At 40.3% G+C, this 25454-nt stretch overlaps 1 protein-coding gene across 1 annotated transcript in view; it reads right to left on the reverse strand.

The window, feature by feature from the left end:
• Window positions 1–25454, reverse strand: part of FBLN5 (fibulin 5) — a 59881-nt gene that overhangs the window by 30969 nt on the left and 3458 nt on the right. Inside the window, exons 3-4 of the mRNA XM_009561596.2 lie at window positions 24432–24483; window positions 23044–23286 (exon numbers count right to left, since the gene is read on the reverse strand). Of these exons, the coding sequence (XP_009559891.2) occupies window positions 23044–23286; window positions 24432–24483 (295 nt within the window). The remainder of the gene's footprint in view (window positions 1–23043; window positions 23287–24431; window positions 24484–25454) is intronic.

Here is a 25454-nt window from a genome sequence, read left to right on the forward strand (position 1 = left end):
GTTAAAGGACTAGCTTGTGACCACTCAACAAGACAAAAGCAAGAACAGGTCACAGACATTTCTAACTTCCTGTAGCCCAGTACAACCTGCTCCTATTACATGAACACTTAAAGATGCAGCTTTTTATGAAATTTGTGCAGCCTTTACATTGGCTAATGAGATTGAAGTAAAAGATTAACCATCATTCTGAAAACATTATGTTCTACTAGGAGAAGTCAGAGGCATTAAAGACTCTTTCAGTTAAACTCTGTGCTACTCAGAATGTTACTTTTCTATCCTAATGGTAGATTCCAGTAGTTACTGAAAGATTCCAGTAGGTACTGAAAGAGAAAGAGTATTGACACAGTCTGTGACAAAATGAGTGATCTGGCTACCACACCTCTTCTTGCCCTTACAAACAGGATTGGGATTGATCCTGTGAAATTACATGTAAAAACAAGAGGAAGCTAAAAATCATCATACCTAATAATTTGGAATAAGTCCAAGTTTTTCCTAGTGACTCTTGGCAACTCTTTAGAGGTTCCTGATTTTGAGAGAACAGCCATTCAGCACTTAAAACCACATTTAAGAATGAAGGTAGGTCAGGATGGATTTCTGTTCAAAACTTCTTTTGCCAAGGAGCGCTGGGCCAACACTGGCCCTGGATATCTCTGCGCCTAACTATGCTGGTGTGTGCTATCAAATTAGAAGCCATCTATATTCTCTCATCCATCCTTCCAGTTGTTGCGTTTGGACAGAAGTCCAGACTGAAATTAAAGTTTAACCTGAAGTGGGAAGAATTCAATGTGTTACTTCCCAACCAAGTACTGAGAACAACCACATGGCCTATCCAGACCACTGCCTTCTGCCTCCTGAGAAATACCACCTAGAATGAATACAGTGTTTCATGGCTTTTAAAGATCTTTGGTTTACTGAATAAAAGAGAGTATAAGTAAGTAGGTGGCATCTCCATATACATTAGTCAGGAAGTCCTTGCTCCAAGAGCCTGAGCTGAATACTGCAAATTTAACCACATCCCTCTCTCCACATCCCTCTCTCTTAGCTCAGCGTGTCTGCCTTAAAAATTTATGGCTATGGTGGTTTGGTCTAGCAACCCTGGGGTGTGATGTTCTGTTTACTTGACATTTTGACAGAGTTGAGGTGGATGGGGCAATGGGCTTTCATTTGGGGATTGGAAGGGTGGAGAAAGTGTTTTTTTATGTTTCTGGCTGACTGGTTGCCTTTTGTGGGATGTGATGTGCTGGTGCTTTGTTTTTATTGGTACAGATCTTGTTTTTAATGGATGGCAAAATGCCTGGTGACTGGATAGATATCATTTACGATGTCAAAATAAATAAATGAACTAATTGTGTTTAGCATGCAAATTACTATCTTTGTGTTTTATTATCTGTAAAAGCTAGCAGTAATCTTCCTGAATTCTGTAGAATTTAGCCACATCATAGAACAATGAATGAAATTTTTAATTCACTGCCCATAAATTTTTTAAAAATGGAATAACTTAAAAGCCATGCATGCAAAAAAAAGGAGCAGCATATTAATGTAGTCAGAAAGAAAACCTAAATGTCAAACTGCAGCACAACACCACATCTCACAAGGGAAGCTAATACTTATCAGAAGGCGTAGTAATCTTTTATACTGACTCATGTGCACAATGAATGCAGGACTGAGGCTGTTCTCATTTGTATCAATAATATTGCAAGAAATCACAGCATACAAAGAAAAAAAATACTCTAATCCATTGAATTAAGAGCAGACATATTCAATACCGCCCAAATCAAAGAGGCTAAACTAGGAGATCAGAAATATCAAGAGAGAATCATCAATATGGAATCATGCTATGAGCATCTACAGGATCCTAAGGATCTGATTTTGTTCTGCTATTTTCCACATTTGGGGTAAAATGCAGAGGATCACAAGCTGGTGAAGCTAAGAACTAAAAAGTGAACAGAACCTTACATAAAAGTAATTTGCTAGGTGCTCTGGGCATGTTTGAAAGTGCCTTTCAAGGCAGACAAATGCAAGGTCATATCAAGAGTAAAAAAGTGTTTGTCATGAGAAGAGCTCTGGGGTCATTAAAGATAATCACTTGAACATGAACTTCTCCTGACACAGTGCTGCTGAAAGGACAAGTGTAAATTTGAAAACACCAAGTAGATACAGGAAATTGTTCTTACCACTGTATATTGCATTAGTAAACATAATTACTGAAATACATTTCTAGTGTAAACACTTCAAAAAGTGATATTGCAAAGAGATCAGGAAATCTCCAAGGAGTAATTTCAAGTTATGGAAATTTGTCTCAGAGCAAGATAATGCTCCATTTAATAATACGTTTAAGAAAAGATTCAAGGTGTATTTGCCTGTGATCTATAAACACCTTCATGCAAGTAAAGTTTTTGGATGGAGATGGTCACTAAAGCTAGCAAAAGACAATGGGATGAAATTCAGAGTTTAGAAGACAAATTCAAAATAAAAATAAGGCACAAACTTTAATAGCACTACTGATTAACCATGTGAAAAACGTAATAAAGCACATTCTAGATATTCCCTTACTTTAGAGCCTTATACCTGAGCAGTATTTCTTGTTTGAAATTTGCTGTAGCAAAAACTTCGTGCTTGAAACACCAATTACTAGGTGAAGTTCCATGTCCTGTGTCACAAAAAATAAGGATTATGTGATCAAAGCACTGTTTTAAAGTCTTCACGGAATGATTTAGCATTATTCAATGTTTAGTTATTTTTATCCCTATCCATAACCATCACACCTGAGATTTTCTGCTTACCTTACACCTTTTTTTTCATTTCCTAGGCCACTAGGAGACCTTGGCCAGTGAAACTACTGAAAATGGAGATAGGGATTTGTAAAGTTCTTCCAAGTGGTTTCTCTTTTGCAAAGATTTAAACGTATGCATGTGCAATTTTTACTTTCTTGTTTGTACTTTTATCAATAAATTTGATTTTCAGTGAGAGATATCATACCTCTAATGTTTGTAATAACTGCAGAAAAAACATGGAAAACTTAGAAAATGTTAATAACATCCTTACACTAGAGGATACTGAATCATCAGCCTAAAGAAGTTGGGTGTGCCAGCCACCTTCCTGTCAAGACACACAGAATTGTTATATCTTTATGAAGCATGAAGCAAGATAATGAGGAAGAGTGCAAGTTATTGCCACAGATAATCTGCTGAATCAAAGAGTCCAGAGAAGACTAAACTACAGATTAGAGGAAGTGGACATGCAGGAAGCAGGAGATTGTTTGGCAAGCTAAGTGGCTTTAAGAGCCGAAAAGCCAGGGGAGAAAACCAGCAGGCAACAGGAAAAGGAGAGAGGTGCCTATGAGCAGGAAACACCTGCCCGCTGGAAGGTAAGGTTAAAAAACTGCAAGCAAAGACAGTTTGCCTTTCTTTTACTTAGAAAGACAGGGCTTTGTGGATAAAGAGGACTTTATACATTAAAGAACACAGAGGGAAACAAAGTCCTTAAGATCAGCTCATCAGTTCAGAGACAGTATCAGAATTCTTCAGGAAAAGATTTTCTTGACAAAAAGCTACATTTAACAGAAAAAAAAAAAAGTTAAATAAATGTATTTATGAGTTTCATTTTGGCATTTATGAGCAGCATGTCTGTGGTTACATATTACATGACAGAGTGAACGCCTTGTGGAAAGTCTACCAAAGAAGCTCCATCTCATGGAGATGATTTTAACCTGCTACTATGGGAGCAATGGAGTCCACTGCCTTGTTAAGGCTGTCCACTGGTGTTGAATGTGGTGGGATCCATGGCCGCACTCATGCTCAGGATGCTGTGACTGTTTTACTCTCTCCATGACAGCTCCTTTCCTTGCTGGCTGACAAGGTCACAACACCCCTAGCAGAGAGCTATCATGGAAGAACATGGAATTATCATCTCTGGGCTAGAACCACATTCTTGGAGACTTTGGTGATTAGAAGAGAAACTTTGCTTGGACTCTGTATTAAAGGGAGAAGCCAATGTGGACAGCAGATTTCCAGGACGATATGCTTTTGGCAATGTACACTCTTTCACAGATGGACTGTTACATTTTGTTCTATTTGGAACATATTTAGCATGCATGACTTCCTTTCTTAAGTAATGAATTCTGATAATCATGCCACAAATTTCTGTGGGTCACAGTAGTAGCTATGACTGTGTTTCCTTCTTTTGATCAACCATTGATAAAAGTGGGTATGTTTTTGCCATCATGATTATTTGCGAGCTGTTAGCACCACGGGGTTCAGCGCAGTAAGGCTGAGGATTAATTTGGCAGTTGTGAGAGCACAGGTCTTGCAGATCAAAAGTAGTTTGCCATGGAAGAATTCTTCCCCCTTCTACTAGGAGGTGTGGATGATTTAGAAGCCCTATTTCTTTATTTTATTCTGTCTGTATTTTAGTCCCACCGTTATACCATCAGAACCCCAGGAGCTCACCCTGCTCTTAAGATACGAAGTTCTTGCAGAGAGGCTCAAGGCTACGAGCTTGTTCCAGAATTTCTGTCTGCTCAAACAATGAAGTTCGTTCAGTCATTTATGACCCTTGGGGCTCAGTTTTAAAATAATACAAAGACTGGATGTCTATTTTTTATAGGAATAATTGCAGGCCAGGACTAAACATCCGAGCTCAGTAATGTGGATATCAGTTCCAAGATTACTTGGAACAAAGCACTTACCCCAAATTTCTCCCCTACTCCTTATTTGGACACTGAGAAATAATTTCCTCAGTAGTAGATTTTTACTCAGTGAAATCACATGTTTTCTCAAAACTTTTTTTTCTCAAGATAATTACATTTGATAAGAAAAGGGGAGAAATAACAATGCCACATTCCTAAAGTGCAGACTGAAGCCAAATTCAAACTGGTGCTGTGTGGGGTCAGTGTTTTTTTCCAAGGACAACTGACCCTGCTAAGCTTGGATACAACCCAAGATCAACTCCTTAAACACCTGTTTAATTGCATATTTCAGTGTATAAGGGCTGACTATTGATTGCTTAATTAATTTTCTGTCTGCATCCCACATACATTATGTTATTGGTTGATTGCTAAATAAGGATTAAAGTGTTTTTCTCACATAGATGGTAAGCCTGGAACTGGATGCTAGATAGTGTGAGGCATGAATCTGTAATGCTACTCCTTCTGCCTGGTATGAAAATTACTCAACATGTGTCACAGGTTCTAGATGTTGTGCCAGCTATCTAAGACTTTTAAGCTGCCACGTTTTTAACATTACTCCAAGATGATAAACAACAGCTAAACTGCGAAAGGACTTTGCTCCCTGAGCACAATTCTAGTCCTGCTTTTGTGACTGAGTTTTATAGGACAGCCATACAGACAAGTGCATAGGAAGGGGCAGCAGCATCTTCCGATTCTGCTTGGAACAGACCTGTGGATCGTTCATATACTTGGCATCACCTGCATGACCACAGCTCCTGACCCCCACTGATTCCCAGGGCTCTCTGTTGGTGCGAGATTGCACCCGGTTGTGTGCAAGATTGCACCTGGACTATTCATGGTGTCCCAGGAGAGCTTTTGCACAAATGCACAGTCTGCATGTTAATGCTGGGATTTGAAATAAGACAAACTGCTGATTTCAGTTAAAGGCCTTGCTTAAACATGGAATTCCCATGGACTGGAGCATAACTGTGCCCTCTGGATTCATGATTCCTTGTTGCATGTTCTGCACAACTTATGAAATCCAGGGTCAGTGCACATGATTTGGGAATCTCAGTTATTTCCTCGCTGCACTTGCACTATTCCAAGGAGCTGTGGTACAGCAGAACAAGGGTGACAGAGCTGGAGTGGGGTAGAGATGTGTAAACATCCCACTGATGACACTGAACCTGCTGAATTAAGAGGTACCAACCAACATGGTTTCATCTTCATCAGCAGGAAACATGTTTTTTTGCTGAATAGGGTGTTACTGTTGTACTACCCATTTCTCAAAACTGCCTTTTTTGTCTGATCATATGATACACTGAGATTTGCTGGTAGGGTGGTGAGCGAAGCCTTACTGAGAATGCTTCCAGCTGCTGGGAGGTTATGTAAGTGACACTTCCTACTGCAATGGAAATGGAAAAGATGTGCTATCAGAGCCAGGAAATGCACAGTAAGAAATTAAAACATATTTCTAGCAAAAGGTCCTTACTGTCCTCCCTTTGCTGCATGATATGAAATATTTTCATGCAAGAGCCTCTAGAGAAGATTTATAAAATTTAACAGAAGAGGAGTAGAAATATTAACACTGAAAAAGTGAATTTTCTATGGCTGAATTGTATATTTTCTATGCAGTTCTATGGGATAGTTTAAAAAGACACTGTAGGAAGGAATACATTAAATATACAGGATTTTAAAGTGCTATTTATAAAGCTTTTGAACATGTCTGCGAAATCCTATTGACTTCTCCTCCAAAGAATTCTTTCAAAGACTTTTCTGTTACGGTACAGAGCATGAAACCAAAAGAAGAGAACTGCTATTCCCACTTTTGCTCCCTGGAGAGCTTTGAGAAATCACTAGCACAAATAGTCCAGCCAGCTGTTTTAGCCAATTGGTGGTCAGTTTACATTTCCTCTAATAAGTGAACCTCTTGACCGTACATTTTAACTGAGTCATTAAGACTTTCTTTTCCAAGTGTTTTGGCAGCCTAAAGAGATCTGAGACTGTGAGTAGACCACAATAACTAGTAAAGAGAACAGCCCTACTTTTAATACAGCAGAAGAAATTGATCCAAATGGATCCAGAAATTAAAGCCACAATGAAAAAAAAGGGATGCAAATATCCACCTGCAAGATATAACAGAAAATTTTATTGGAAGGGTTACATCTTCCATTAAAATGTAGCCACTTCTGACATGCGACATGACAAAAGCTTTAACTGTTGCTCAAGCATTTTGTGCAAACTGTGGGAATGAAGTATCGGAGACCTGAAAATACAGGAGAGATTCAGGGCATGTGATATGTACATACTCCTAGAGACAATTCATTATGGATGTTCCAGTTGATCTCACAGGATACTTTGAAGTCTTCAGTGTATATGAAAAAAAGAGGATCCCATACAGGTATGTAAACACAGGCTCATTATGGGGAACTGGAGTAGTAATATCAGATTCATCACTAATCACTTACAAAGCTTCAGCAATCATCATCAGCATCTCATTCAGGAATGGGCTGAATTCAAAACTGCTTGGCTTGAGCATGGAAGAAGGTTCCAGCCGGAGGTGGCATAGCTGTGGATTGCCTTTTGTCACTTGAACTGCATAAGTCAAACACATGTTCAATGGCGACTACGGTGCTTTGTCTTCCTCCAGGAATCTAAAACCTTATTTCCTGAACCTAAGTGATAAAACCAGATAAAAGGGCCTGGCTACACCCACAGTGCTTGCAGAACACGCTGTCTCTGGACAGTGGGGCAGCTTTATGTTTGCTTTAGAGGCTCTGTAGACCTGACCGGTTATCCATGACTCAGTTCTCACAACACAAATGTGCCCAGGCACAGCCACAAGCTCTGCAGGCAGCGGGAATTAGAAGTCCTTCCTAGGAAGGCAGAGCTGCAGATCTCTGCCCATGGCAGCAACCCTTGCCAGCTTCTCTAGGAGAAATTGTGATTGACTATGAAGAGACTGCTATGCTTGGCACTAAGGACAGTGGGGAGCTTGTAGGGGGAGAACGTTGTTTTTCACATTTCATCTGAGTTTCAAAGCTGTCTGTGTGTCAGCATGCTTTGTAACAATCTCAAAAGTGCCACAAAGCCTAGGTAATTCTTGTATAAATGTTATGGCCTTTTGAGCAATTTGGTAAGCAAAGAACGGGTAGTGGACAAAAGCCAGTGGAGAAGAAAAATCTTTGAGAATTATCCTTTGCAAACACTGGCTTCCAGGCCCAGACAGCTGTGTCCTCATTACTGCTAATAGCAAAGAGCTATGCATGTTGGGCAACATTCCCCTTTGAGTGTATACATAGCAAGCCATCTATTTATTTATTTCTGTGGTGGTGATCTTTGGAAAATGCCTATAATCTGTGCTCAAATAACCAGCTTTAACTCAGATTTGGCATTCACTGTTTTATAATGATGGAGCCACATTTGCTTGCAATGTTCCAAAAATTGGCGCCAGCCAACCGGGTTGCAAACCGTCCTGGAGAGATGAAAATTGTGTGGATATGGGAGGTTTACTTTGTTCCAATTAGCGTGTGATGTGAATGTCTACTGGCAATTCTCCTGTTCTGCTTACTCTCAGTTCATAGCTCCCTGGAAAAAAAGGTATTCCATCTCAAAGGGCTTTTCCCCTTTATTTTTGCCTTTCTTTTTTCTTCCTTTCTTCCTTTCTTTCTTTCTCTCACTCTCTCCCTGTTTTAAAACTCATTCAGTTACCTATAGTGTGTAAAATAAGACAAAAACTTCCAAGAATTGTTAAATCCTGAGATAACAAGTCCTCAAAGCAGATGTGCTAAGGCTTTAGAGACAAAAGTTGTGTTTCGTTCAGCCCCAAAACTATCAGTTTTGAGCAAGACCACAACAGGTTCTGGATGGTTGTGAAACTTCTAGGCAGGACCAGATGTGAAGCAACAATGAACATTTCTAATAAAAATTAACTAACACTTGCAGGAGTCCTGGCTCCTGCCTGTCAATCAACAAATCAATTGAGACAAGGACAGATCTTCTTCCCATGTGCTGATCCTGGAGGATCAGTTGATCTGGGTGGTCTTGACTGAATTTGCACTCCGTGAAACTTAAGATTCAGTTCACTGAAAAGCTGAGAGTAATTTCTTAATTTCTGATTGTTGCTTCTACTTCACCATGTTAGCTACTATCCAAAGATCGTACAGCACTTCAAAATCAATGCTAAAACTCGAAGTCTATGCAACAAAGAATATCACTTTAATTTTTGGGGAGCCATAGATAAAATAAAGACAAGAACTAGTGTCAGAGACAGATTCCTGCACTTCAGGCACTGCAGTCTCAGAACTATTGCACAAGGCATGTTGGAGTTAACCTCTGGAAATCATCAGGGGCAATTCAGTGAGGTTGCTCAAGGTCTTTTCCAGCTGTGGCTTGAGTTTCTCCAAGGATACAACCTGTAGCCACGGACTTTATTAATCTGTGTTCCAGTGTTTGACCACCTTCACAGTGATAACGCTTGTCCTTGTATCTTGTAAGAATTTTTCATGTTGAGACTTTTTACTATTCCTCTCCGTATGTACCTCTGGAATGAATCTGGCTTAATTTTCTCTATACGCTCACATTAGACAATTGAAGACAGCAGCAATACAATTGCCTCACCAGCCTTATCTTCTTAAGGCAAAGTAAATCCACTTCTCTCAACCTTTCCTTGTATTTATGTGTTCCCACTCTTTAACTACCATAGTGGTCCTTTGTTGGATGCCCTTCAGTATGTCCATATCTTTCTTATACCAACGAACCAGTATGACTGGGAGAATTGCATGCCTTTGAAGGCAACAGAAATCCACTGCACACTGAAACCTCTCCTGGAAGGAGATAAAAGAAAATACTTAGGATGTTTGTATTTACAGATTAGTTGTGAACCTTATTATCAGTGTGGTCCATCACAACAGCAATATTTCGTGAATCTCTGCTTCATTTTCTAGAAACTGTTGAAGTGGGAGAACTATTCCATTGGATGTTCTACAAACACAGCTAGAACAAGGACTACCCTACTTAGACACAGAGGTCTGCACATTTTTGTCCCCAAAGATTCAAGGGAACTCTACCTTCTTTGCTCCAGAATTCAGAAATTACTGACTAAAGGTTGAACATGTGGCCAGTCATATTACCAATGTCACAGTTATATTACCGATGTCACAATGTACCAGCTGTCACAGTAACTATGAAAGTTCAGAAAGACACATGTTCCTACTGAGCATTCCAAGCCAAATGGTTCCCCAAGTAGCTTGGCCTGAAAAAGCATATTCTTTTCAGGTAATTATAAAAAAAAAAAAAACAAAAAAAAAACCAAAGTAAAAAAAATAAACAAAGAAAGACAGCTTTCCTAGCCAGAAGGAACATTTAATGTCTGTGGTTACTCCTGGAGCAAACTCTTGGTCTTGCTCTACACATGGCACATCCCAGTCAACTTTCCATCACGTGAGTCTACACTAGTGAAAAGCTGAATTTCATGTTTTCCTGTATCATGGTATGTTTCTTTATTAGCTCCTTATTTCCACAAGGTGTCTGGTCACAGTTATACGAGAGAGCAAGCACATTTTAGAAGGGACTGTCTCCAGCACAGAAGCATGCCTGGCAAATCCCTCACATGATCAGTATTTTACCGTTTGTATTCTTTCTGATCATCTCCAATCAAATACTGCAGATAGTGCTTAATTCAGTGTTTCACGTCACTCTCCAGGTCAGGGAATGAACCATGGATAGATCATGTATTTCTGAGTTTCATGTCCCAAGCTTCTCACCACCAGCATGAAATTTTGGTGCAGCAGTGCGATGGTATTTTGTATCTTGTGGCAATATACATCCCTTACCAGCTTCAGACTGCACATGACCTAGTAGGCCGTTAATGGATATACTGCACATTGTCAGCTACTAATTATAATTAGAAGTATTCTCAAGTCTGTATAGGACACATCTATGCCTTAGGTCTCTGGTCTTAAATCTACACGCAAGTCTTCAAAACTGCCTGGGAATATGGAGATTAAATTTTCATTTTTTTCCAATTAAAATCATAAGTGGTGTTAGAAGTCTTATGTGTAACTTGTAAAAATAGTCATATTTTTTTCTTGCAACTTTTCATCTATGACTAGCTAAATATCCTGAAAATGTTAATGAGCCAAAAAAACCAAAACAAAACAAAAAATCTCCACTGATTTCATTAAGTATTTCATCCCAAAATTGAATGTACTACCTGAATGACATAATAAAGGATTAACAAAACCATATCTTCAAATAGCACTGATTTAGTAGGGAAGAACACCTGCTTCCTAAAGCTGGCATCCTACGATCTTTTGGGATGACTACATGAAACCAACTGATAGTTGTTAATGCAGACTTCTTGGCTATTTCATCACAAAGTCAACCTTGATTTTAACTAAAATAATTTCAATCTGCTTCTGAACTAAAGCTCCAGATGCAATGCTTAGTGATTTACTTGCAACAAGTGTTGTATATATTGCTACAATCTGCCTATGAAATATATGAGTATGATCCAAGGCTGCTCCAGACTATGCCTGGTCTTGGGCTGAACCACAGGGGTTGGGATAGTAGGAAATTAGCAGTGTGCTATAGATTTCGGACCACACTCCTCTACCTGGCCCAGTTCCTGCTTCAGGAGCAAGGAGCGGTAGTCTGGCAAACTGACCTTTGGAACGGGGGTGACAGGCTACCCATGCAAGCTATATGAGCTTTGCCTTGCTCCACCATAGTGACAATACCTGTTATTTAATGGGTGGAAGTTCTTACCCATGCTATGAACTTTTTCTGCAGTGTTGGATAAAGAAAATAGTTTTCTTTTGTGCCTCTATGCACACTGGAAGCTGGAAATACATCAAAGGACTCAAAAGTACAGCAGCTTAAAGACACCTGATAACATCTATTCCACCCTCAATTTGTACAAGACTCTTTCTTGCTAACTATGGTTTCAGATAGTTTTTAGATGCTTCGGCTGATATGTTTTGTGCTATTCCTGCACTACAACTCACCTAGTGTATTCCTGATGCACTGCGCTGTCATAAAGATCTTCAGTATGTTCAGTCTAAAAGCAATTTTCTCTCATTTCAGTAAATTATACCATGTTCAGCAATAATCATTCTTTTGCACCATACTTCTGTTTCTCTGACATTTACAGTTCCAATTTCTGTCATCTTATGCTAAGCTTTACAATCTACTTAACTCTTTTAATGAAAGTCAGCCTCAGTAATGCCCCCAATTTACTATTGCTCTATACCGAGATTTCCATAAACTTAACTACATTTATCTGGCAGTAAAGTACTGACACTTAAGGTCAGTAAGTTGGACCTGTTCTTGGCAGAATGTATCAAAAGACTATTCCCTCTCTGTTCTGGGATGAGAAGTCCTAACAACACTACCAGAAACTTCTTTTAATTTCCTGACCATGACTGTAGCTTTTCTAGACTTCCGCATATTACTGTTTGTACAACTTTCCCATTCAGTGTCATCTATAGATATGTCAGGGTTACACCATGAAACTAGTTAATGTCTTTGATCCAACCAGCCATTTACTGGCTCACCAGCTAAAGCTTCATTAAGCTCATGTTGCTGGCTGGAAAACAAGAATTTGACTTCACAAAAAAAAAGTAAATTAGAAAATGGAATCGAACTCCAAATATTAGAACAAAGCAGACTTCTTTTTTTTGGTGGAAAAACAAAACAAAACCCAAATCAAACACCACAGCTAGTGTCAGACCAAGCAGCAGACCATGGACTCATTCAGACCCTGCAAGTTTATGAGGCACTTCTTTCCCCGTTCTCCTAGACTGTCCCTGTTTAACTGAAGCACTTTTTGTATATTCAGTATCTGAATTCCTCATGAACACAAACAGCTTTATTCTTACTTCAGTGGCATATAGTTGATGTAGACGTGAGCCATAGAAAAGCTAAGGAAATTTTCCACAAGGACTTATGACTTGGTATATACACACTTGCAGGTGCTTAAATGAAGACACTGTACACACCTTGACTTTCAGAAAGGGCTGAATGCCTCTGCCTGAAAACCTAGACTCCTCAAGGGTTTCCAGCTGGTTGTTCAGAAATAGACATTGCTCAAATAAGTAGTCAATTCTGGAAACAATGTTGAGTACGCCAGTGCGAGGCCGTAGAAGCAGCCAGTGGCAAAGATTGCAGATCAAAGGGCATTTATGTACAAAACTTCCACTGACGATGAAGGTCAGTAAGTGGAAGGGACCTTAACCAAACTTTGGGGACCTGGGCTTTCATTTCAGCTGTCCTGTCACCTATACCACTGCCCCATCATCTGGCCCATTTCGCCCCTCACATTGCAGCGTATCCTTATACCCCAGGGTGCATGAAACCATGAGTGATGGTTTGAGAACAACTAAAAGCAGAGAGGATTTTTCTGGTGTTAAAGCTGAAGATGGACTTCAGCGCATTTTGTCATACCCAATGGGCAGCACATTCCAATCAAGAGGCAGAAGACCAAAAGTACTCCCCTGAACTAGGCTGGTGATCATAGAATCATAGAATCACCAGGTTGGAAGGGACCCACTGGATCATCGAGTCCAACCACTCCTAACAATCCCTAAACCATGCCCCTCGGCACCTCATCCACCCGTCCTTTAAACACCTCCAGGGAAGGTGACTCAACCACCTCCCTGGGCAGCCTGTTCCAGTGCCCAATGACCCTTTCCATGAAAAACTTTTTTCTGACATCCAGCCTGAAGCTCCCCTGGTGGAACTTGAGGTCATTGCCCCTTGTCCTGTCCCCTGTCACTTGGGAGAAGAGGCCAGCTCCCTCCTCTCCACAACCTCCTTTCAGGTAGTTGTAGACAGCAATGAGGTCTCCCCTCAGACTCCTCTTCTCCAGGCTAAACAACCCCAGCTCTCTTAGCTGCTCCTCATAAGGCTTGTTCTCCAGCCCCTGCACCAGCTTCGTTACTCTTCTCTGGACATGCTCCCATGTGCAACTCCCATTCATCCTCTGGTGATCCTATTTTCTTTGAAAAATTCTCTCATCTCATTGAAGTACTAAAATGGGAAGCTAGTCAATCGGCTGATGAAGGGGTCGGAGCATGTCAAACTCCACACAACATCAGGCAGCTCTTCTGTTTCTGCACGGCAGTTCTGTCATGGGTCTCGTGTCTTAGGGACAAGACAAAGGAGCAAAGCCAGCACGTTACCTCTGCCTATAGAGTCTGACAAAACATGCAGTCCATCTGGCTCATTTAGATTGGCAAAGGAGCCAATTCATATTTTCTATATATTTTGGCTTAACAACTTGATTGTGACATGCAACCATGGCAAATTTCAGGCTGGAACCAAGCGAAAAGAAACGAAGCTTACCCAAAAAATATAAGGGAGAGGCCAAGAAAAATGGTGACTTTTAAGTCATTGAGTATATTGCCATCTCTAGACACTGTGGATGCTGCAAATATATGAAAAAATTAACACATGCCTGAGCAGAGTGCTAGTGCTATGAAGGGCACTGAAAATAAATAAGCCTGCGAGGTAAGGAGAGACACTCTATCACATACTGAACTCTGCACGTTATGCCTCAGGGAGGTAAAGAAGGCATCACTCATGCAACTGAAGTCCCTGAGGGTCCCAGCAGAAAACTATGCATGGACACAGCCAAAACAGACACCCACAGGAAAATGAGAGAAGAACAAGCCACAGAGCCCATGGACTGGGGAAGGGTATTCATGAAGCCTGTCAGTCTTCCAGCACCGTCAAGTGACTTAATTTTCTTTTAAGTCCTTTGATTGTTTAGTTGGCAGGACCGTCTTGCATGACAGCTATCCCTGAAAGGAAAGCTTACAAAATCTGCTCCAGAGCAGACAGAGCTAATCGGTACATAGTGGCTTTAACTGATCTGGCACTGCTGAAATCCCTGGAAGTAAGACATAATAAAGGCAAGGCAGCCACAAAGCCCTATGTATCAAATCGCTGTTAGCAGTGAGTCTAAGGAATCATTCAGAGATTAACAGCAGGGGTGAGAGCCCTACCCTGGCCAGCACATGCCTGAGGATATGGCAGGCTGGGCACCATCACTGCTTCTCTGAAGTGAGTCAGACGTAACCTCCTGCCAACTAGCTCTTGCTAACAACTCAAGTCTGTGTATCATCTGACTCGGAGCCCAGTGACCAATAACCCCCATACAGACACCAAGCCTAACCAAGGCCACTAAACCAACCAAAACCCAGAGTATCAGTTAAACCTCTCTCTCTTGTGTACCCTTTCCCTCTGCAGTTTACAAAGCTCAAGGGAGGTGGGATTCCTGGGCCCTTGCCACCTTGTATACCAAAGTATCATATAATTCCAAGAAAGAGAGAAAACTGAAACACATAATGAAATAGAGACGTCACAATCTAGAGATATTTTAACCTTCCCGTGTCTGGACTGAGGCCTGCACATCTAACAAGACACAGACATTGTCCCCTCTGTGCTTATGCCCTTTTTCTGCTTACAAACCAGTTATGATTTGTAATGCGACATATTCTCATTCAGCTGTCCTGCCCCAAATGCCACTGTTCTTCCTTCTTTGCTCTCAGCCTCAGTACAGACAGAACCAAAAAACTTTTAATTTCCCCTAATAAGCAGGTGAAGACACTTCCACAGACAGAATCTATCTAGCTCAAGCTGAAGTTGAAGGCAAATTCAAATGCTTCTGGTGGCCACAGTTTTTAATCATAAGGTGATCTTCTGACCAGCTATCTATTCTTCCCTCACAATATATAGGAAATCTTTGTCATGGTATCAGGAGTCTGGCAGTAAGAAAACGTGGTACCAAACTCCCTGAGCATAAGCTACTTATGGTCAGTGGCTTAGGCACAAGACAGATTAATTTAAACCTAATAAATACACTGCAAGAACTTCTGCTCCAAGACCTCAAAATTTTCACTAAAGTCAGTGGGGACCGTAATCAGAGGTCTCACAATTTTGATCTCTGGTTCACCGCCCTCCTATCTACCAAAAGTATGACTATAGTTTAGTCAAGTTCAGCTGTGGCTGCAATTGTGTTTATTTTCCATTCTCACATGACCACACATAAATGTCAGTGACGCTTGAAAGGCACTGACATGCAGCATGATGGACTTGCCCCTACTATTATACTTTGCCATTCCCAGAAGCCTGCTGTTTTTAATTCCAGTACACAGAGATGCCAGTTTTCATAACATGCCAACCTTCTTGGCTTGCAAGTTACATTCTCTGGTTCAACTTTACTGATTTCTTTGTGAGTAGTAGAATCTTCACAAATAAACAAACCACTTGCTTGTGCTTTAACCACCAGACCGTACTCCTCCCACACTGTACTTAGTGAGGAATGAAAGAAGGAATAACCCACAGAAGGCTCAGTTTACCCTGGTAAAGACAGGTACACACAGCAGCCTTTCCTACCAAGTCAACTCCTCCACTATGAATGGATTCACCTCAGTGAAAAGGAGCATTTCTACCTTCATTCTCCTTGGTAAATTCTGCTGGGAGAGGATACATCTATTTATGGTCAGATTTCTGTAGGAATGACCCAAATGATGGACCCTACTGCACAGAGTAGTTGAATGTTGCCTTTCCTCAGACTGAGCCCATACTGTGAGTTATTCCCATGGTTTCTTGAGGGAGAAAGGAGCTCTGAGTGTTTTTGGACATACTTTTTTACCCATGAGTATTCTATGGTCAGCTCATGATTATCTTTATGAAGTTGTTGGGGTTGTGACTAGATTCAGGCCATCAGATCAGAAGCACTGAGGCTGGACCCAGAAGAATTATAGTTATGTTTGTCTGGAACTGTGCAATTTGAGTTTATCCAAAGCGAGAGCGATACATTAAGTTTGTCTGTACTCTACAATGCTAATAATTCTTCTTCTGTTAGTCCCCTGGCATGTGGTCTTCTGTCTTAATGTACAGTCTGTATTTTCCATGTTTCTATCACATTGGATAATTAGGTAATCAAGAGTCAATCATCTTGAATTGTTCTAAAACATGAAATGAGCAGAGCAAAATTAGATGGTGACTGAAAACAATAGGATCAAATGACCACTGAAAGCTTTTGTAGTGCAGTTATTGCTGAAGTAAATAGGAAAAACTGATAAAGTTCTGGATTTTCCTCTTTCCTCAATCTATGCAGAAACGAAAAAAAAAAAGTGCCCAGTGATTTTCAACCAGTTTAGCACACTAGGGAAGTAATCAAGTTCCACATGTCTCACTTTGAACTTTACTGTTGTAGGATTATTAAACTGGGTCTTTTTTTCTGCCCCTGTTTACATATTTTTACATTATACTTGTCAGAGAGTTATCTCAGTACCTACCATCTACTTCTAAAATTATTCTTGGTACAATCCTGAATATTAATTATTATTTCAGTTAGCACAGAATGAGCTGAAGCCCCAAAATACCCAGCACGTTTGTCTATGGCAAAGCCAGCAACTGAATGCAAGATCCTGCAAAGCAAGCCTCTGAATCATCTCAGGAGGCACCAACTACAGCTTCCTCCTGAGATGATTCAGAGGCAACTTTTCTGTTGCTATGGCAGTATGAGGTCCAAATTTATATTTCCTCATACAAAACTCTACAGGAAAATCATCTTAAGAGTGAAGGCTACACATCATGGCCCTTACTTTAATCAGAAGTTGGTATCAATTACACATCCATTCAGTAGGCTGCTCTCAGCCTCTTGCAGAACCCGTTTTCCTGCAATCTTCCCTTTTGATTTTGGTTAGTTTGGACATGACAGCAGTGCTGCCCTAACAGAAATCATGCATAGCCTTCAGGAACTGTCCCCATGGAATAGAAAAAGAGTTTGTCTAACAAACCAAATGAAAAAGGGAAAGACACAGGACTGAACAAAATAAGGTTAATAAAGGCAATGGAGGAGTTGATTCCATTTGTTTTTCCTTTAAACAGCCCCTTCCTGGGCATAATCTCCTTGCAGCATTCCCCTCCTTTTAGTCCTCCTGTTGCTTTATGGCCAAAGTGTTCACTTTAGAAAAGCCACTGTTAGGAGGCAGCCTACTTCAGTGGCTAAGCGACTGGATAAGGAATTCTGGGCTCTATCACCACCATAGCCATGGGCCTTTCACAAGATCTGAGCTTCCTCTCAGCTATTTGTATCTTCATTTCACTCCCTTTTCCCCAGTACAGCGACATCTTGTTCCTTTATTTTGCTTGAAAGCTCATCTAAGCATAGGTTGTCCTTAAGGGGGTTGCACACAGGGCAGGGCAGGTCAGTACGTTTGCAGGTTTGGATGTGGGTTTTAGGTATGCTTGCAATATAAATGATAATGATCTAAACACCATCTGTGTTAAAGTAATGTTTTGAAGGAAGAAATATCACTCCATGCATGTAGGACTGGGGAATTTTGGAGGTCCTGGCAGTCTTCAATAAGTGAGGAAAGGTGAAGCAATGACTACTTCACAGATGAGGCCTTGAAGAACAATTCTCTCTTACGCTTAGAAAGAACACCCTTACATTTCCCTCTGTTTTCATGCTTCTTCCTTTTATCTTTTGCTTAAAAGATAAAGATGCTGATTGGGGATTTTTATTGTTATTATACTGGGTTCATGTGGCAAGGTTTTGGTAGCGGGGCCCATTCCTCACCAGCTGTGTAGGAGGTAGAGAATTGAGGAGTAAGGATAATCCTGGGAGGAAGAGAGGGGAGGGGAAGGTGTATTAAGGTTTTGTGTTTATTTCTCATTATCCTACTCTGATTTGATTGGTAATAAATTAAATGAGTGTTCTTAAGCTGAGTCTCTTTAATGACAGTAATTTCTGAGTGACCTTCCTGTCCTTGTCTCAATCCACAAGTATTCTGTTACATATTCTTTCCTCTGCCCTGCTGAGGAGGGGAGCGATAGAGCAGCTTTGGTGGGCACCTGGCACCCAGCCAGGGTCAACTCACCACGTGTATTAACTCCTCTGGCCTCCTCCTTTTTTTCTGTCTCTAGGTCACTCTCATCTTGCCTTATGCTTGTACCTTTCCTAACATTTACTGCTCTGTCTTTGCTATCTCCGTTCTCTGATCCCTCCATTCAAACCTTCCTAGATGTCTCCCCGCTCCCGTCATCTCCTCTCATTGTGCACATGCATTAATAGGAGAGAAAGCAAAAATAAGAGCCCACCCATTACAGTTCTTTCCACAATGCCTAGAAGGATCTGTGTGTGAGGCATGTTTTATAGATCATTGTAAATTAGGAAACAGTAAGGTGGAGTGAAGGGAAATTGGAAAGAGCTCTTAGCTCATGCATACATAATGCAAGAACATGGGTCCTCGCTCCAGTTTATTCTTGCCAACAGTTACCAGAGCAAGTTCCTTGAACAGAAAGCCATTATTATGACTAACCATTCAGTATTTTTGGAGAAGTAACATTAGAAGACAAACAGTTCAAACAGAGCTCTTGCGCTAGATGTTCTTTGATTTTTCCTTTATGTGGTCTTTTATTCCAGTGTTAATTGTGGTAATAAATCATTCCCAACCTACTTTGGAGTGAGTTTACACAGACTTCATGCTGTTGAAAACACAGTACATTTACACATAGAAGATATAAAGCATTCAGCAACTCCAGGGGTAAAAATACCATATATCAGGAATCAAACACACAAAAGATTTAAAAAGTAATTATCACTAAAATATTTCCCTGACTGTTGCCACAAACGGCTACAGCCACTTCTGAAACATGCAGAGGACACTGGAGTGGGCAAAGTGGTCACCAACAGGTATCTATGGGAGGAACTTGTGCCAGGAAAACCTTTTTGTTTTCATGAAGGATGAGATCTGGAGATAAAAGTCTTGTTAAGATTGGGCGGTGAACAGAATGGGGAAAGGCGTGTGCACCTAACTCCTCTGTATGACCATCCAGGTGATAAAGGGTGATGCCAAAATGGCTTGAAAGGGAGAAGAATTGCTTATATTTATTTTTTTTTTGCTGTGTTGGAATATATCGGCCCGCACCTGGCATGGAGAATATTATTTGAACCACCTGGGGTGCACATTCCTCTGAGAGCCTTGGCAAACAGGCCATGTGCCAGACTGGGACAGAGCGACCCTCTCGCAGCCTTTCTACATGTATTTCAGCTCTAGCAAAGGGGAGGGAGGCTGATAAAAAAAGAAAGAGCTTGTTAAATCTCATGCAGCTTTCAGATCAAATTTTTATTCTGTTTCACTTTGGAATTCTCTTGAACAAGCTCAGTGCTTCAAAGCTGAGGCTGCAAATCTCCCAGGGAAGGTTTCTGTGTTTAATAAGCTGTTTTGACTGGAATTCAAAGAGAAAGTAAAGATTTCTGTTGGCCTAGCTGCAGAAAATGTGGCCCAGGCCTGTAACCCCATATCTGACCAGACAAAAATGTGTACTCTGTTAAAAATTGGAGATTTCTCAGAAATACTGGCCTTAGGATAGCTCTGGTTCCCCTGAAGTCAACAGCAAAAAGTCCCATCATCTGCAATGGAAATACCTGTGACTAATTGTATTTGGAAAGAAGGTGCTGGGAGGCTGTGCCAGAACACCAATACAGCAAACCTGTAAGTTATATAGCGGCTCAGCTACCGGGTAAAATAGCTTCCAGTTTACTCTTTTCAACCATTCCACCACAAAATTAACCCTTGAGGGGCTTTGTATCTTAAGAGCATGCTGAATGCTGACAAGGAGGGAAGAGCAGAGCAACTAAAATACTATTAAAGTGGTGCAATGCTTATGATTAACTTATAATAACATGGAGCCTTGACTCATGCAATTCAGACTTTCTTGAATGACCTGAGCAAAATTTTGGTGGTTTCTGAGGATCTTGTCAAGGTTCTCTGGTGCCTCATCTCCAAGACCTGCACGTTACCCCTGTTTACTGCACAAGAACTCCTGGAAACAGGGAACCAGTCCTTCCTGCCACCACTGCAGTGAGACACGTACTCATGACACTTCCCTTGGTGCTCATATTTTCCATCCTAAGGCACATAGACACAAAAATAAATCCTGCATCAAGACAGAGGGTGTCTCCAGAGGATTTCACTAAATGAAAAATGAAATCTAACCCCAGCAGAGACGCCCTCCTTCTGACAGGTCTAATTTCCTTTAAGTTTTCTTTTTCTTCCTCTAACACAAGTATGTTCCACCATCTGAACAAATTCAAACCTGATGTAGACTTTCAAAAACTGTTTCCAGCTAACTATGGTACTCAAATGGCAATTGGTCCTTTCCCATCTATTTTTTTTAATGCCTCTATTCACCAAACTTTCCCTCACAATAAAATTCCCATACTGGAAGTTAAAGTGACAGAAGTGAACAGCCCTGACTGAAGAAAGCATTAGTCCTCACATTTCTGCCAATGTAGGTAAGAACATATATGTCCTTTGCAGGCTGGAATATCCAATGTAAAAGTTTCCAAAATCCACCTGTTTTAATCAGTATGGTTTGCATGCAACCTGAAGAGAGTAAAATATAGAGCTTTCATTTCCCCTTTGATTTCAGAACTTCTTTTTCACTAACTGCCCCTTTTCCTGATTCATCCACGTCAAAGTTAACAGAAATAAAACACTTCTGGAAGCCTCGAGATCAGCAGGTAAAAAAACCCAGTGGTTGATCAGTTTGCTAAGATCAGAAGGACTAGTTGCTATTTCAAAGGACTGGACATGCTTATTTTTACAGGTAACTCATTCCTTATCCCAAGATTTCAAAACGCCTCATAAAAAAAAAAAAAAATTGTTTTTTTTTATTTTCTGGTAGGTATTACTACTACTGCTGGTTAGAGAAAACATTTTTCCATCCTTGGAACAAAATGATGGCAGTGATTCAAATACAGAAAAATGCACCCAAGAGTAGCTGAATTTAAATCTAGACTCTTGCAGCTCCCATGAAACATCATGGTCTCCTTACTAGGGAAGCAAAAAGAACATCATCTGAAACCAAGTTCTGCCAGAAATTTCAGACAATAGGGCAGAATTAGACCAAAGGTCAAGTCAGTTTTAGCTCTCGTGTTGTTCTGCAGCAGCATTCAAAAAAGAAGTGTTCTGAATTAAATGCAGTTCCTTAGTCTACGGACAGAAAAAATTCTCTATTGAAAGCTCATATCTTCTGTAGTTTGGTCTTCTTTTATTCTCAAGGGTCAGTCTTATTTCAAAAAAAGATTTTGATAAAAACCTTCAGACAATTAGCTACATATAATAAACAGATTTAAAAAGTCACTTTACCATTAGGACAACTGAGAGACAGATAAAAGTTGTGATTATAGATTAACTTTGTGGTAGAGCTGTGGGTTACATCTTCAGCATTTACCATGTGCAGCTTCTAATGATCAGTTTCATCTTGATCTCTTGATTCCTAGTTTGGCATCAGAATAAATATTTTGGCCAGTGGAGTTTATTTAATTCAGTTCAGAAGTTTTCTCTTCATTCCTTCATAACCTGATACTATCAAAAGCAAGCAAACCAAAGCAATATACTCTAAATCTCCCCTAAATTTGAGTGGCACAGGAGCAGCTTATATCCAAGTTAAGCACAGTATAAAATGAAGCAAATGGAATCAGAATCTAGCAAAAGATGCAAAAGTAGAAAAAATACCAACACAATTTTCGTAGGGTTGTATGTTTTTTTGTTTTGGAGACTAGGGAATATCAAGATGCTAAGATTACTGGGGCAGTGATACTTTCCCCCTGCATTTGCACAGCACCTCAAACAAGGGAGTTTCAGTTTCAGCTGAAGACTATAGTCATTAAAGCAATAGTAGCGCTAACAGTTGTGTACCACCCTCTAGATAAGCAACGTATGTTCTCCAAAGGGCTCACAGTCTAAGTGAAGAATGCGAAGCATGGGAGGAAACAACTCTTATTGATACCATTTAAAGGAAGAAGGCTGAGATTCAGGGGTCTGAACAAGGTCACATACTGCCAAGGACAGAATTCCCTGTCATCAGGTTGTTGTTTGTCTCATGAAAACATTACTTCTCTCATAAAAGTGGGTTTCCTAATAAAATAATATGACTAAATCATAGAATCATAGAATAATTAGGGTTGGAAGGGACCTTAAAGATCATCCCGTTCCAATCCCCCTTCCCATGGGCAGGGACATCCCACTAAAGCAGGCTGCCCAAGGCCCCATCCAACCTGGCCTTGAACACCTCCAGGGATGGGGCAGCCACAACTTCCCTTGGCAACCTGTTCCAGTGTCTCACCACTCTCATGGTGAAGAAATTCTTACTAATGTCCAGTCTAAATCATATCTTACATTGCATCAAATAGTTACTACATGAAATATAGAAATCACATCCTTTAAAAAAGAAGTTGAACTTCAAAAGACTGGGTTTGAGTGATGCAATAATTGCAGGACAACTGTTTCTTTCACGTCAGACAGCCTTGATATAAATAAAAATATAGAATAAAGATTTCTACTACTTACCAGCACACTGGTTGTTTTGATCCAACTGGTAACCAAATCGACACATCAGAGGTCTTGTAGCAGTAGGGTAGTTAGGAACTGGGCCTGGTGCTGGAGGCGGTGGATAAATATTTGAATAAGGATTCCGATATGGTGACCGATACACTGGGTTTGTTCGGGGTACACATAAATAGCCACCATTCTGGTTGACACACACCATATCTCCTCTGCAGGCCTCAGGAATAGTCCGACATTCATCGATATCTGGAAGGAAATTGTAAAAGTGAAAGGAGTGGTTGCTTCTTAATGGGACCTATCAAAAAAATAGTTAATATGTTTTTCTCAAGACTTCGCTAAAATATTTGATACTCTCCTTGAATGGAAAAGCTAATTCTTCCTTGTGAAGCCTTACTTTGAAGTTAGATTATACTAAAACAGGAAACATCCCATGTATTCAACATCGCCTGTGTTCTACTTGTTTTACTTCACTATTAGAGGGTAGAGAGAAAAGCCTGCTTTCTTATTCAATAAATGTTCAGTTTAAATACTGATTTACGCATAGCTGCAGCATGCTACTGCCTATTCCTGCTAGAAGGTCTGTCCAAACCACAACATGCAGATCAGGATTTCAAACACTGGTGGTTTGGTTTGCCCAGCTGTGAAATTTGGATCCCTATTTGGAACTTCCGAGTTCCCTCACACAGAAAAAGTTAGGAATGATCAGATCTAGGGACAAGGCTCAAGCCTCTTCCTTGCTCTGCTTGAGATTGTTGCTGAACTAATTTAGAAAGATACGAATGGTTTAGCCAAACTGAGAATTCACTTGGTTGTCAGAGCACAGAAGCAGTAGGTTTCTATGAAAGGGCAAGTAATCTGATGCTGGTTTTTCCCTTATTGTTTGAGTGACTTTGATGCACACAGAAGATGCTCTGGAGACTGAATGCCACTGATAAAAAGACGCTAAAGGGCAAAGTGTGTGTTTCCCTATATTGCCTCAAAAATTTACTTGGAGTTTCAATCTTGAGCAGTGGTAGACTTCATCTGAGTCTCCAGGCAGAGGCTGCCAACAAATGTAGTAAATAGTCTGGAGAAGAAGGATGAGAGTAAACACCCTTGTCATTTGGCAAGTAGACTGAGCTTCCAAACTCATCGCAATGCATCACAGCTATTTGAGAAGCACTGCTGGTATCTCAAAAATGTCAAAGATTGGTATATACTTGTGCTATGTAAATGCACACACATATTTATATATATGCCTATATACATTTTTGTATATACAAAAAGACACGTATCTGTCACACAGCAAGAACTTTTCAGCTAATACATGCCAACAGCAGCACAATGTTAATTCAATAAAGTCAAGATTTCTCAACCCAAATTTAAACGTGTTGATTTAATTAAAGTCCTACCTAAGCACTGCCCAGAGGCACGGTCCAGGTCAAACCCATTAGTGCATTGTTGCTAAAAATGAGAAAACAAAGGACACTCAGTGACTGTGAAATGCAGAGTCAAATGCTCATCTGGATCGTTATGCTTAGTACAATTGTTCAGCACTATATAATATAACACAACAAAATAAAGCCCCTTCCCCAAAGGACAGAGAGCAAAGCATGAAACTGAGACCTCAGCACATATGCCAGCCCCTTAACTCAGAAGGTAGTTTCCTCAGATGATGACAGTGTCAGGCTGTTCATCTCCCCAAGGGTAACCAACACGTAATGTTCGATGAGCACATTGTTCATGTTCAGAAAAGTAGTAAGTTGCAGATGAGAGGCTAGGGGTGAGATGGTTAAGTCAGTGGAAGTGGGAAGGAACATGAAGTGAAACACATGGCGCTATTTGGACTGCACCTGTCACTTGCACAGATGAACACACAAGACCACTATGAGAAGTGTCAAACAACTATGAAGGAATTCTGCCTTTATTTTGACACTCCAAGGTGTTTTGGTATCATGCTGTGGAAAGCCAAGATATTCTGATGGGAGAATGCATAATCGGCCTCATGTTTTAAAGAATGTATGGACCTTACTTTTTGTTCTTTTTTCTGTGCTGTGGTGTATACACTACACCTGGGTTAACAGGAAAATTTAAGATAGTTTTTAAAAAAATTGGTTTCTTTCAGACAGAAAGCAATGATTCAGAAACACCAAAACTACTGTAGAACTGACTTCAACAACTTTCTAGAACTTTATTCTAGAAAATATTCCAATATGGTTGCAATGGCCAGTTTTGATATCTTCAGAAAGTATTTGTTGCTGTCATCTTAGTACCAAGGTTATTTTTCACTTAGACCTCAAAATCAACTTACAGTATAATAAGTTTTTATAAAAATAACAATGGAAACAATATTTTTAAAACTATAAAAAACAACCTGTAAAGATATCTCAAAAATTCTCCAGGGGCATGAAAAGCATTTCCTATACAGATCCAAT

Source organism: Cuculus canorus, chromosome 5 (assembly GCF_017976375.1).
Source record: "Cuculus canorus isolate bCucCan1 chromosome 5, bCucCan1.pri, whole genome shotgun sequence".
Taxonomy (NCBI): Eukaryota; Metazoa; Chordata; class Aves; order Cuculiformes; family Cuculidae; genus Cuculus; species Cuculus canorus.